The following is a 13,085-nucleotide window of genomic DNA, read 5'->3' as shown; positions in this document are numbered from 1 at the left end:
GTCTGATCCGGAGAGGAGGTGCCCAGTGAGGGGGTGTCCCTGGCTCGGTGGCCCCATCACCACCTTCTCCTCTCGTTCTCACTGGTATTAGCAGGAACAGGTGGGAACTGGGGGGGGTGGTGGGCACTTCTTGCTCAGCCCCACCTCCTTAACCTCGTCCCACCTGCCTCCTGCAGCCTGGCTGTCTCCATGGTAACGAGAAGCCCAGGGTCCCTCCGGAACCACTAATTAACCCCCTCATTCCCTTATTGCTTCCTCTCTGCTTCCCTTCCTCCTATCCCTCCTTCCTCTGCCCTCCACTCACCTTGCAGACCCTTCCTGAGCACTGTCCCACCCTGGCCTGGGGGCTGGGCTCCCAGGGATGACCGTGGTAGGAGTTCCTCTGCCTGGAGGACCCCTGGGGGGTGCGGGGCCGGCCACCTGAACGTTTCTCCATTTCAAGTGGACCGTCTCCATGACTCCAGAGCTGGCAGATTTGTGCCCCCCTCTCCTTTCCAGCACTTTCCTTTTCACCCTTGTGAGCTGGCAGGACTTTTATCACAGAGAGAAAGCAAGCCCCGACTCTGAACAAATAAAAGCCTTTCCGAAGGACAGAGGTGAAGTCAACTTTTCTCTCTGTCTTTTTTAAATTTAATGAATGTGAAGTCAACTTCTCAAGGCCCCAGCTTCTCTCTCTCTCTCTCTTTTTAAAGTTTAATGAATGTGTTTATTTTAAAAACACGCTCAGAAGGAACACTTGTTTGTCATAAACCAAAAATCATCTGTAATGAATGTCATCACCCAGAAAAAAACTACCGTTAGCATTTAAATGTCATCCTTGCTCATTGTGTGCACACACACCCACATAGACACACAGACACACACTCAGATACACACAGATACACACACAGACATACACATAGACACACACAGATGCACACAGACACACTCAGATACACACATAGGCACACAAACACACAGATATACATAGACACACAGAGACACATGAAGACAGATATATGCATGCACGCACACACAGAGATTCACACTCATACTCACACAGAGATATACACAGGCATGCAGACACACACAAGGATAGATGCACAACAGATATACACAGACACCCACAGACACACACACACAGAGACCCCCATGCAGGCACGTGCTGACTTGCCTGCAGCCTGATGCCGCGTCCCGGCTCAGCACCAGCAAGGAGTGGCGTCTCCACTCCTTGGCTTCAGCCGTCCATCCGTCAGCACGTTCCCGTGCAAGGACCCTGGGCCGACGTGCTCGCTGCAGGACTTCTCAGAGCCTTGACAGCTGACGTGCCTGGAGGTGGAGTGTGCTATCTCTCTGCTCCCACACTCTGACCAGGATCCCCCTGTCGCCTAGGCCTCCGTTATGCATGACGAGTGGACACTGTTTCCCTATTCCAAACGTCTTTATGAGATACCCCCTCTGCGTGCAGCTCTGCTCTAGGGCCTGGGGACAGCAGAGGATGAGGGGACGTGGCTCCGTCCTGGAGCAGTCTCCCCAGGTTGAGTGAGGGTGAGAGAGGGGCAGGGCCAGGGGGCCACACCAGCCTCGACATGCTCCCCCGAGCCCCTGAGCCTAGCACGAGCCTGTCCTGAGGCCAGTGGCATCAGCCGTGGGTCCAGGCTGACTCAGGGGCTCTGGGGAGGGTCTTTGCTGACATGGCACACAGCCAGGCTCTTCTTTTTGGGGTACAATCTCCTTGGGCGAGTCTGGGGTGGCAGGGCCCTCTGTGTGGGCTCCTTCACCCCACCCCCACCCATCCCCGCTGCATGCTTCCTGCTAAAGGTTGTCGATGAGCTTCCTGGTAAATTTCATTTTGTGGGTATGCTCTGTGATTAGACCTTTTAAAGATCTGGATCCGGTTCTGGTCATTCGCAAAGGAGACTAAATTAGCTTCAAATCCAGGGATGTGTCAGGAGCAGCCACAGGGAGCTGGCCATTCTGGGCTAGGGGGGAACGTGTGCCCTACAGGGCTGGCCCTGCGGGGGGGAGGACCCAGGGGAGGCCTGAGAAAGTAGGCAGAGGCCAGGCTGGCCCCCGAGACCAGAAGAAGCCATGGAGGAATTTGGGAGGGGCAGGGTGTGCCTGCCTCTGATGGGCTGCGGGAGGCCCAGCCTCTGTGCTTCCCCTGTGGAGGAGGGAGCAGGGAGGGCTCGCCTGTTCCTCTCGGCGGGGAGGAGGGGGGCTGGGGACCCAGAGGCTCCACCACTTCGTGTTACCAGCCCAGCCCTCCGCGTTTGCAGTGCTTGGAGCCCTCCCCTCTGCCTGGGGGTCGGTGAGGAGCAGAGCCCGCTCAGTGCCCCTGGAGGCTGTGTTCCTAACGAGCCTTGTTCTGCTTGATTAAAGACGACAGCCGCTTGTGGGAAGGCACGCGGCATCGTTGTGAAGGCGCACGCTACAGAATCTCACGGGCTTTTGATCCCCTTGGCAATCTGGGCCACCCTGAGCCCCACCTGGGTTTAAGGGGCTTGTGCCGCCTGCCGGGCGGGGGCTGGGGGGTCAGCAGCACAGGTGCCGCCCGGGGGCTGACGGCTGAGGCCCTTCTTGGACAGTATTGGGCGGGTGATGGAGCAGGAGGTGCAGCCATGTCCCGGTGATGGGGAACGCCCGGCCAGCGTGACCGCACCAGCAGTACCGAGCGGCGACAGGACTGGTGGAAGGCCTGAAGACTCGACTGTGTTTGAGCTTATGCGCCTGTCTTGGTTGGCCTGGGCTACTATGCTGTGAACTGCTAGGCTCAAACAATAGACACTCATTTCTCACATTTCTGGAGGCTGGAATCCCGAGATCCAGGTGCCAGCCCTTTGGGTTCCTGGCTTGGAGATGGTCACTTTCTCCCTGTGTTCCCCCACGGCAGAAAATGCTGATGCCTCATCTCATAAAGACACTGATGTCCTTATAAAACACCATTGGGGCCCTAAGAGTCAAGACTTCGTTTCTTTCCGCGGACAGATCTGTGAATAGTCTTCCGTCTTGTTTGTCCCACTCGCCCGGTGACGACCCTGTGGGCTGCTTCTGCCTTCTGGCTATTGGCAGTGACGCTTCTATGCGGATTTATGTGCAGGTTCTGGGTGGGCGTGTGCCCTTATTTCTCTCGCTCTCTTCATTTTCCTCCATACGGAGGAGTGGAATCGCTGGGTTATGGGGTAGTTTTATGTTTACCTTTCGGAGTCACTGACACTGTTTTCCCAGCAGCTGCACCAATGTGCAACGGCTCCACCTTCTCCACATCCTCACCAGCACTGGCTATTTTCCATTTTGTTTTATTTAAATTAGACCCGGTGGCCCCGGTGGTAAAGAATCTGCCTGCAGTGTGGGAGACTCGGCCGATCCCTGGTCAGGAAGATCCTCTAGAGAAGGGAACGGCTACCCACCCCAGTATTCTTGCCTGGAGAATCCCCCGGACAGAGGAGCCTGGCGGGCTACCGCCGATGGGGTCTCAGAGTCGGACACGACTGAGTGACTCATGTGTTCACTGCCACTGGTGGGCCGAGGCAGTATCTCATTGGTGTTTGGGTTTGCTTTTCGTTAATGACAGTGGTGGTGAGCATCTTTGACTTGCTTCTTAACTGTTGCTGTATCTTCTTTGGGAGAAAATGTCCTTTCTCGTCGTTTACATGTTTTTTAGCTGAGTCCTTTGTCTTTTTGTCGTTGAGCCGTAAGAATTCTTCATGTATTCTGGATCCTCAGCCCCGTCAGATCCATGATTTGCAGGTACCTTCTCCCATCTGCGGTTCATGTTTGCACTTTCCTGATAACGTCCTTAGATTCACACGCGTTTCAATCTTTACAAGCCCGACTTACGTCCCACGCTGTTGCCTCTCGTGCTTTGCACATCCTATCCGAGAGTCCACTGCCAAATCTGGGGTCAGCAAAATGTACTTTCTTCTGTGGTTTTATACTTTTGTGGGAAAACTCTTTTATTGGCATGTAACACACAGAGGAATCCATGAATCTCAAAAACTGGGCACACCCAGGCAACCAGCACCCCGACCAGGAGAACACATGCCCAACACCCCAGACACCGCCTGGGGCCCCCGAGGCAGCCACCACCCTGATTCTAACCGTATGGAATCTGCTCTGCAGTGTCTGGTCTCCGAGGCCTTGGGTCTTCTGAGGCCTCCGTGTTGATTGCTCAGGGAGTGGGGTCGTTGCGGGGGTGGGGGGAGAGATGCGTGTGAACATGGGGTGCGTGCTGCAGAGTCAGGGACCGCCCAGCTCAGGGCAGGGGTCACAGGACCAGACTCCTGGCTCTGCCCCTCCTGCTGTGTGGCCTTGCTCAGCTTCCTCCACCTCTCTGCACCGTGATGAAAACGAGGCTGTCCCAGGGGTGGAGACCCGTTAGTGTGGGAAGGGGCATTCCCCTTGCTGCTTGCAGAAACAAACAGTTTGCTGGTTGCTGCTGTTTTTGGAGCCGGGAGTGAGATGGTCTGCTGGGGGCTGGGCTGGGTGGTGCTTTCCGAATCAGTTCAGTTCAGCTCAGTTCTGTCCGACTCTTTGAGACCCCACGGATGGTAGCACGCCAGGCCTCCCTGTCCATCACCAACTCCCAGAGTTCACTCAAACTCATGTCCATCGAGTCGGTGATGCCATCCAACCATCTCATCCTCTGTTATCCCCTTCTCCTCCTGCCTTCAATCTTTCCCAGCATCAGGGTCGTTTCCGGTGAGTCAGCTCTTCGCTTCAGGTGGCCGAAGTATCGGAGTTTCAGTCTCAGCTTTCCAAGTGGAGGGAAGCGAGTGGACGCAGGGCCGGCCCCTCACGGTGGCCGCGGGGCTGTCTCTCCACTCAGCCCTAATTCTCCTTGGTCTGGCTGGGGTTTCAAGCCTGTCCTCTTCGAAACCGTCCCCATGGCTTCCTCTTCCCACCTGTCTCAGTGTGGACGTGCCTTGTGGGTATGCCATATAGACCCCCAAGTGGCTATTGCAGAATTTCTGCTGTGTGACATCATGAGGGTGGGTTGTCTTCTCTCCCCCCGCCGACAGTGAAGGGGGTGCCTGCCTGGGGAGGGTGTGAGGACAGGTGTTTAGAGCGCGTGAGTCCTCAGTTGACAGCAGAGACCTGGTAACAGGTGGCTTCCGTTTAAAGCCAGGGCTGTTCGAACCCCTCCACTTACACCTCGGGGTAGGAGCTGCTCTGAGCACATGGCGTTTTCACTGAAATGGCAGCTTCACTCTCGCTCCATCTGGGCCCACCACTGCCTCGTGACCTGCTCCCCAGATGTATCCCTGCGAACAGGGCTTCCTGCAGTGGCCCCAAGCCAGTGCTGCTCTCGGAGGCTCACTGTCTTGTGGGGAAGAATTTCCGAATGAATTATCAAACCCTGTGACCATGGGGCTGTGGGGGACCCCGAGCAGGGGAGCAATCAGGGGCAGCTTCCAAGAGGAGGTGGCATTGGAGAAGAGTTTGGGAACGTTCTGGGTGGCCCCGGGGGGAAGCAGCTCTTGGCCTGGAGACGCTGGGCCGCGTGGACTGGCACCGCCAGCCCCGAGCAGGAGAGGAGTCTGTTTTGGATTCTTCTTCCCCGATACTCAGGCTTCTCTTGTGGCTCAGCTGGTGAAGTATCTGCCTGCAGTGCAGGAGACCTGGGTTCAATTGCTGGGTTGGGAAGATCCCCCAGAGAAGGGAACGGCCACCCACTCCAGTGTTCTGGCCTGGAGAGCTGGATACGACTGAGCGGCTTTCACTTTCAACTTTTCCCCCAGTACTCGAGGGTTACCTGGTTGGCACCAAAGTCACCAGTGGGGAAGGGGCAGGAAAGTGAGAGGCTTGTGATGAACTTTCACCTTGTCACTTACTGGTGCGAGAGTGAGTATTCCTGACTCAGATTCATGGAGGGGTGATTAACCTTCACATCTCAGCAGGCAGTGAGCGGGGGTTACGTCCACATTTAGCAGCGGGCTGCCCCCACCCGCGGATGAGGGAAATGGTCACTGTTCCATCATGCTGAAGACAGTATTTGGGGTGATTTTTTTTTGGTACCGTGTAGAAATAATCCTGGGTGTGGCTCAGCTAGTAAAGAATCTGCCTGTGACGCAAGAGACCTGGGTTTGATCCCGGGGTTGGGAAGACCCCCTGGAGAAGGGAAAGGCTACCCCCTCCAGTACTCTGGCCTGGAGAGTCCCATGGACTGTATAGTCCACGGGGTCGCAGAGAGTCGGATGCGACTGAGCAACTTTCTCTTTCCAACTTTGAGTTGGATGAATTTTAAGAACAATAAAAACAGTAAAACACTCATGGAGAAAAGGGAGCAATAGAGACGAACATGACCCGTTGTTTTCACCCCACCTGTCCTGTCCCTCCCTCTGGGGAAGTAACGTTAGTTCGGTGTCCGCACGGAGATACAGAGGACCTGGCCCCCTCTGCCTCCTGGCGGTGGTGGAGACGGGAGAAGTGGCTGCTCCTGGAGGTGGGTCTCTGCTCCGAGGCCTGGCCCCCAGCGGACCGGGGCACGTCCACACACAACACACACACCCTGGACAGCCTGGAGCGTCATGGGCCCCGACCCATCCCCACGGATGTGGACTCTCCCCGCACGGCTGGCCTTCCCGCCTCACCTGAGCACCTGCGTCGGCGGTGGGCGCGGTGGGGGCAGTGGGTGGTGTGGCCCAGCTGATGCTGCTGCCCCGAGCCCCTGGCCCCGGCAGACACACCTGCGCTTTGTGCTTTTTCCAGGCGGGGGAGAAGCACTACCACCCTCTGTGTGCGCTCTGTGTCCGGTGCGGCCGGATGTTTGCAGAAGGCGAGGAGATGTACCTGCAAGGTAAGAAGAGGGCCGTGCCGCCCGGGATTCGGGGAGCCAGACAGGCGCTCGGGGACCTGCGCCCTGTCCCGGGGTGCTGGCAGCTCAGTGAGCTTTCCCGCTGGTTAGGGAGCTCTGCCTCCCGGCGGGGCCAGGGGTTAGGGCTAGGGCTGGCAGGCTCTCCCCACAGGGACCCTGTTCAAGAGCAGGACCCAGGGCTGATGGACGTGTGGGTCCCAGTAGCATGTGGTCTGTGGTTGCTTCAAGCCTGTCCTGAAAGGCCCTTAGCCCAGGGTGGGGTGGGCAGGCAAGTCTCAGGGTTTCCCGCCACCCCTACCCCTACCTCTGCAGGCTGATGAGGGGGAGTGGAGGCCACGGGCTGCTCCTGAGGCTTCTTTCCCAGTCAGGGGAGTCGCCAAAGCGCCGGTAAAGAGAGCTTTAGAGGAAGGCATGGCCAACCTTGTCACCCGTTCCGTGGGAAATCCCGGACCCACTCACCACTCAAATCACAGTAACAGTAGACTAAAGGCGTCCTGTGGCCCCAGACCTGGAGGAACAGCAGGTCACGGCCAGTCGTCCCCTCCCTCCTTCTGCAGGGGGCCTTCTTCGTAGCTCATTGCTGCTTGTTTAAAAAAAACTTACATCAACACTCAGACCGGCGCACCCAGCTCCCAGCTATTTCTTTACGCGTTTATTGCCTGGGGTGCAGGCAGTTCTCCTCTGAACTGCACTTAGTTTTATCATTTTGACGAACCTGTCCCCCACCCCACCCCCACCACCACCACCTGTGGCTCATTCATTCCTGACCTTGATAAAGATTGTTCACATACTTGTCAAAACGATAGAAGACGTTTTTCAGTTCATGGCAGTTGGGGAGAGGGATCAGGCCGAATTCTACAAGGACAGTGCGGGGGATTTATAGCCAAGGCGCTGGGGGTCGGGGAAATGTGTGGATGGAAAATTATCAAGAGAAGAACCGGAGGGGGACCCCTTGCTGAAGGCAGGCCCGGGGCCTAGACACCAAGTCGGAGGCAGCGGCTGAGGAGCTTGGGCATATGTCAAGGGTTGGGAAGTCCCTGTGCCCCCCGGCTAAGGCAGCTCAGCAGGATTCTCGCTGGGCCTGGGTTCGCAGGCTGAAGGCCTTCCCTGAGGGGCCCGGCAGGGGATGGTGGGATGCCAAGACCCCTCCCCTGCCCCCAACCGCAGTCACAGCGTCTTTTCTGTCTCTTGACCCTGGAGGCAAGCTGAGCAGGCTGCACAGTGTCCCCCAGATGGGCCGTGGGATGACATCACCCAGGGACCATGTGTCACACAGGCCTGCCTTTCTGAGACAAGCTCGGGGGCTGACGTCAGCCGGGACGGCCTGGTCCCCAGTGTCCCCTCTTGTTCTTTAGTCTTGAGAGCTGATCAAAGGGGTCCTTTGGGCCCCTCCCAGCTGTGCCAGGATGTCTTGGGTGGGGAGGAAGCCCCCTGCAGCCAGAGGTGCCCACCCCCCACCACGACAGCACTTTCGGGACATGCTGACACCACGAACGGAAGCTCGGGACACGAGCTCGCCATCAAGGGGACCCGGTCTCTGGACAAAGATGCTCTTCATGGCTCTGGGCTGAGGCCAGCTTGCCGTTTCTAAAGCTGGACCTGCCCTGACCTCCTGTGGAGTGTCAAAGCCCGTCCCCCCACCTCCCGTTTCCCAGTCTGTGTCCTGACGGTGCAGACCCACCTGGTGGTATTCACACCTGCTCCATGGAGCACGGGAGTTGCACGGTGAGGCCCCCGCCCTGTATAGACACCATGAGACCCTCTGCCTGCCTGGTCCACCTGCGTGCTGGGCTCCAGGAGGGTTTGTTTGATGGATGAATCCTGAGCAGTAAAAGCTCAGAGGAGCAGGGTCATGAAGCCTCTGGCCTCTGAGGGAGATGAGGCAGCCCCCCCAACAAACTCCCACCAAATACCAGCCCCGCCTCCCAGCCCTGGACGCACCTGCCTGTCTGCAGACTCGGTACGCACAGGGGAAGAAGGTTGGCACTCACTCATTATCAGGGGTGGTTGTTACGTTAGTCACTCAGTTGTGTCCAGCTCTTTCGCAGCCCTATGGACTGTAGCCCGCCAGGCTCCTCTGTCCCTGAGATTCTCCAGGCAAGAATACCAGAGTGGGTTGCCATTCCCTCCTCCCAGGGGATCTTCTTGGACCAGGGATTGAATTCGAGTCTTCTTAGCAGGTGGATTCTTTACCACTGAGCCACGAGGGAAGCCCAATTATCAGGGGTACCCAGATTAAAATAATGATTAGATGCTATTTTCCCCATTGGATCAACAAAGGTTAAAACGACAGACATATCCCACTATTTGGAGAATTGGAGTAGATGGACCTCTTACCTGGCTGATGGAGCGAAAATTGTGAAATTGCCAAAATGCCTCACAAGCCTTAAAAATACCCAGACTCTCTGAGCCAGGAGGACCCACTTTTAGGAAGCCTTCAAGCCAGTAAGAGAGACAAAGTGGAATTTGTGTTTCATGGAGTTCCCATGACTTTATTAAGAAATAAAATGTTGGAAATAACGGTCAGGGAGCAGATAAACAGATTCCTGTTGATCCTTACGATGGAATATTATGCAGCCCTTAAAAGTTACACTTTTGATATTTGCTTATGTGGAGGACCACTAAGACATTTTAAAGCAAAACTCACAGAACACAAAGCTGTGTGAACGTCGTGTTTCGTGTGCATGTGTGCGCCGGACGGCAGCGAGTGGGAGGCGACAGATGACTCCCATTTTCTTGCTTATTCCTTTAAGGTCTTGGTTAAATTTTAAAAAAAACATTTTAAAAAAAATTTAAAAATTAGGAAGTCCTATTACCAGGACTTCCCTGGTGGGTCCAGCGGCTAAGACTCCTCACTACCAGTGCAGGGGGCCCAGGTTCGATCTCTGCTCAGGGAACTAGGTCCCACGTGCTGCAGCTAAGGATCCTGCATGGTGTAACCAAGACTTGGGACAGCCAAATAAGTACATTTAAAAAAAAAAAAAAAAAGAACATCTATTACCTTTGCAATCATAAACAATATATTTTTTTAATAAAAGCTCTCACACACCAATCAATTCCCTGTCTCTCTGGGAGCTCCAGGTTGGTGTAGGTGCTTTTCCAGCGAAGGGCAGAAATGAGCTCCCTCCACAAGGGTTAACACGCGTGACCTAGAGATTTTGCAGGCAGAAACGGGCTGCAGCTCCGTCCTGCCCCAGGTTTAAGCCCCCACGTCGAGTCAGGCCCCCCACTACGTCTGCTCTGTGTGGCCTTCCGGGGGGCCTGAGAGTGGTATGGACACAGCTCCCGTCTCCAAGGGGACGTGGGCCGGCCTGGCACCAGAGGGCGGAAACCTTCCCCGGCAGAGGGCTGTGTGAGTGGGGTGTGGGTGGGTGGGGGCGCAAGGGGGTCCGGCTGAGGTTCAGTGAGGGAGGAAGAGGGTTTCCGGACCCTGAAGTTATTACCCTTGCTTCATCGTGTTAAGTTCTCCCAGTGGCCTGCTGAGGTAGGATTATTGTTGGCCCCGAGTGAACGTGGGAAAAGCCTGAGGTCTGGGGAGGTCGAGTTTGAATTAGAGAAGAGCAGGACCCTTGGGTGGGGAGCGGGGAGGGCGCTGGTGGTAAAGGACGTGCCTGCCAGTGCAGGAGACACAAGAGATACACCTTCGATCTCCTAGAGGAGGGCACGGCAACCCACCCAGTATTCTTGCCTGGAGAATCCTGCATGCTGTAACCAAGACTAGGGACAGCCAAATAAGTACTTTTTTTTTTAAAAAAAAAAAAAAAGAACATCTAGTACCTTTGCAATCATAAACAATAGGAGGAGCCTGGCGGGCTATGCTCCAGAGAGGCAGACACGACTGAAGCAACTTAGCACACACGCAGGGCCCTCGGGGCCCTGGGGGACCTGTGACCTTAATGGTGGGGCCAGCTGGGTGGGGCTGGCATGACCGAGACAGCTCAGACACCCTGGGAAGCAGTGAGGGGCTGGGCCTCCAGCCCACAGTCCCGCTCTCCAGCCCACACCTCAGGTTCCCACCTGAGGTCCTCCTTCCTGCCTTCCAGCTGAGAGCCCCGCCCCAAAGCCCTCACCTCCCATTCAGGTCACGCCCAGCTCCACCCTCCACTGTGCCCATGGCTGGGCTTGGCCCCTGCCCGCCTCATGGAGAGGAGCAGGGCCCTTTATCTGCTGCCTCAATTATCTGGCTCTGAGGAGAGCGCTCCTCGAAAGCCTCCTCTGGGAGCTGGGGACCCGAGGGGCCCCGTGGGAGCGCTGGCTCATGGCAATGCGCTAGCTGTTTATTCCATGTCGCCAGTGGGACTGTGAGCCCCAGAGCCCTGAGAGCCGCAGACCCAGGAACAACCCGTGACTCGGCACAGAGGAGGGCGGTGGGGCCCCAGTGTGATCATCACAGAGGAGGGTGGTGGGGCCCCAGTGTGATCATCACAGAGGAGGGTGGTGGGGCCCCAGTGTGATCATCACAGAGGAGGCCTGTGGGGCCCCCGTGTGACTCGGCAGAGGAGGGTGGTGGCACCCCCGTGTGATCATCGCAGAGGAGGCCTGTGGGGACCCCGTGTAACTCAGCACAGGGAAGGGCGGTTGGTTCCCAGTGTGACTCGGCACAGAGGAGGTTCGTGGGGTCTCAGTGTGACTCGGCAGAGAAGAGCGTGGTGGGATCCTAGTGTGGACACCGACCCCCTCCTCCTGACCCTGGCATAGCCCCACCTCTGGGAATCCAGACTAACTCTTCCCCCTGGCCATCTGTCCGCAGGCTCTTCCATTTGGCACCCAGCATGTCGGCAAGCAGCCAGAACTGAAGACAAAAACAAGGTTGGTGGAAGTCAGTCTCTTCCGATGCCCTTTCCCCAGCTTCCGAGCTACATCACACAGTTGAGGCGGCTCAGTGGTTAGTCCTAATGGGCCTCGGGGCAGGTGGCCCGAGGCCCGCGAGTGTCCAGGTGGAAAGAGCAGACCAGCTGCTGGCTGGCCCGGGGGCTCCCTGCCCTGGCCCTCCTTTGTTCAGTGGACGCCGATGGCTGCGAAAGTTCAGGGACCACTGAAAAGTTAGCACCTCTCCTGAGTCCCCAAGAACGTCCATGCCTCTGACACCAACAGCTGCTTCTCAGCGTCTCCCCAACTGCCCTCAGGTTCAAAAACAAGTAAGAAGGACTCAGTGAGAAGTGTCGCAGCCCGGTTAAGAGGGTGGAGTGGACTCAGCCCAGCGTGAGGAAGGGTCCCCGGGGGGAGGTCTGGACCCAGGCTGCCACCGTCCTCGCCTGGTGGAGTCCGGATTCCGCACCTCCCAGCGCTGGCACACACCAGGCGTTACCAACCACGGAAGCCCGGAGATCTTACCGGGGCTCCGTTAGTCGGTTGACTGGCCTGTTGATTGATTGCCCCATGTGGTTGCTTTCACTCTCCTGGTGACATCACCCAGGACCGCCAGCATCTCAGGGCTGGTCTTTCTGGCGTGGCTTGCCCCACCCTGAGACCTTAGGGGTGTGGTGAGCACCCTCCCCCTGAACGGAGAGCTCCAACCAGGTGTGACACTGATCACCTTCCAGAAGCAGGGCAGGACCTGTGTCTAGGCCAGGCCAGCCCTCCTCTCTGGGCCAAGGGAGACTCCTCATCCTGCAGAGGCCCTGCTGGGGTGCCCGGCCGGAGGTGCCATGTGAGGGAGGGGGCCGGCCCGCCCCGGGGCCCTCCTGGGCTGGTGTCCCCAAGAGAGACAGAAATCAGTGCCCCGACAAGCAAGTGATGCAACAGGCTGGCAGGGCCGGAGAGCAGGGGAAGGACCAACTTTCATGGAGATGGTGACGGTGGGGACATGGAGGGGGTCCTCCAGAGGAATCAAGTGGGAGCGGAACCCTGAAGAAGGGTGAGGGGTCCCAGGCAGGGCTGGGGGCTCAGGCAGAGGCCCCGGAGCAGGACAGGCAAGCTCCCTTTCACTGGCTCAGGCAGAGGCCCTTGGGCAGGACAGGCAAGCTCCCTTTCGCTGGGGCGGTCAGCAGGGCAGGGGTGCTCCGCCCGCACCTGCAGAAACACGATCCTCCTACCGGGCCGCCCTCTCGTGCATGGCACCCTGCCTCCCAGCAAACGCATCCTGTGGGCTCTCAGATCTGCCTAGAATGTCGTCCCCTGAAACCTCACAGACGCCTCCACTCACATCCTCTTCCCCCAGAGCCTCCTCACCGGGCTCCAGGCGCCTCCATCCTGAACCGCCTGGCCCCGGCCCAAGCCCTGGCAGATGACAGAGAAGTGTTTGCGGGATGAAGGGAGGAGGTGAATCTGGGTGAACTGCAGCTCAGGG

At 57.3% G+C, this 13,085-nt stretch overlaps 1 protein-coding gene across 15 annotated transcripts in view; it reads left to right on the top strand.

Moving 5' to 3' along the window:
* ABLIM2 (actin binding LIM protein family member 2) overlaps nucleotides 1-13,085 on the top strand; it is a 171,397-nt gene that overhangs the window by 80,501 nt on the left and 77,811 nt on the right. For all 15 annotated transcript variants that reach the window (XR_008199584.1, XR_008199585.1, XM_052641650.1 and 12 more), the window contains exons 7-8: nucleotides 6,691-6,778; nucleotides 11,547-11,605. Coding sequence is in view for 13 of the 15 variants with exons in the window: in XM_052641650.1 (XP_052497610.1) it covers nucleotides 6,691-6,778; nucleotides 11,547-11,605 (147 nt within the window). In the remaining 2 variants the exon portion in view is untranslated. The remainder of the gene's footprint in view (nucleotides 1-6,690; nucleotides 6,779-11,546; nucleotides 11,606-13,085) is intronic.

This window comes from Budorcas taxicolor, chromosome 6 (assembly GCF_023091745.1).
Source record: "Budorcas taxicolor isolate Tak-1 chromosome 6, Takin1.1, whole genome shotgun sequence".
NCBI classification, from domain to species: Eukaryota; Metazoa; Chordata; class Mammalia; order Artiodactyla; family Bovidae; genus Budorcas; species Budorcas taxicolor.
Note: the sequence above shows the minus strand (reverse complement) of the source record. Positions and strands in the feature narration are given on the sequence as shown.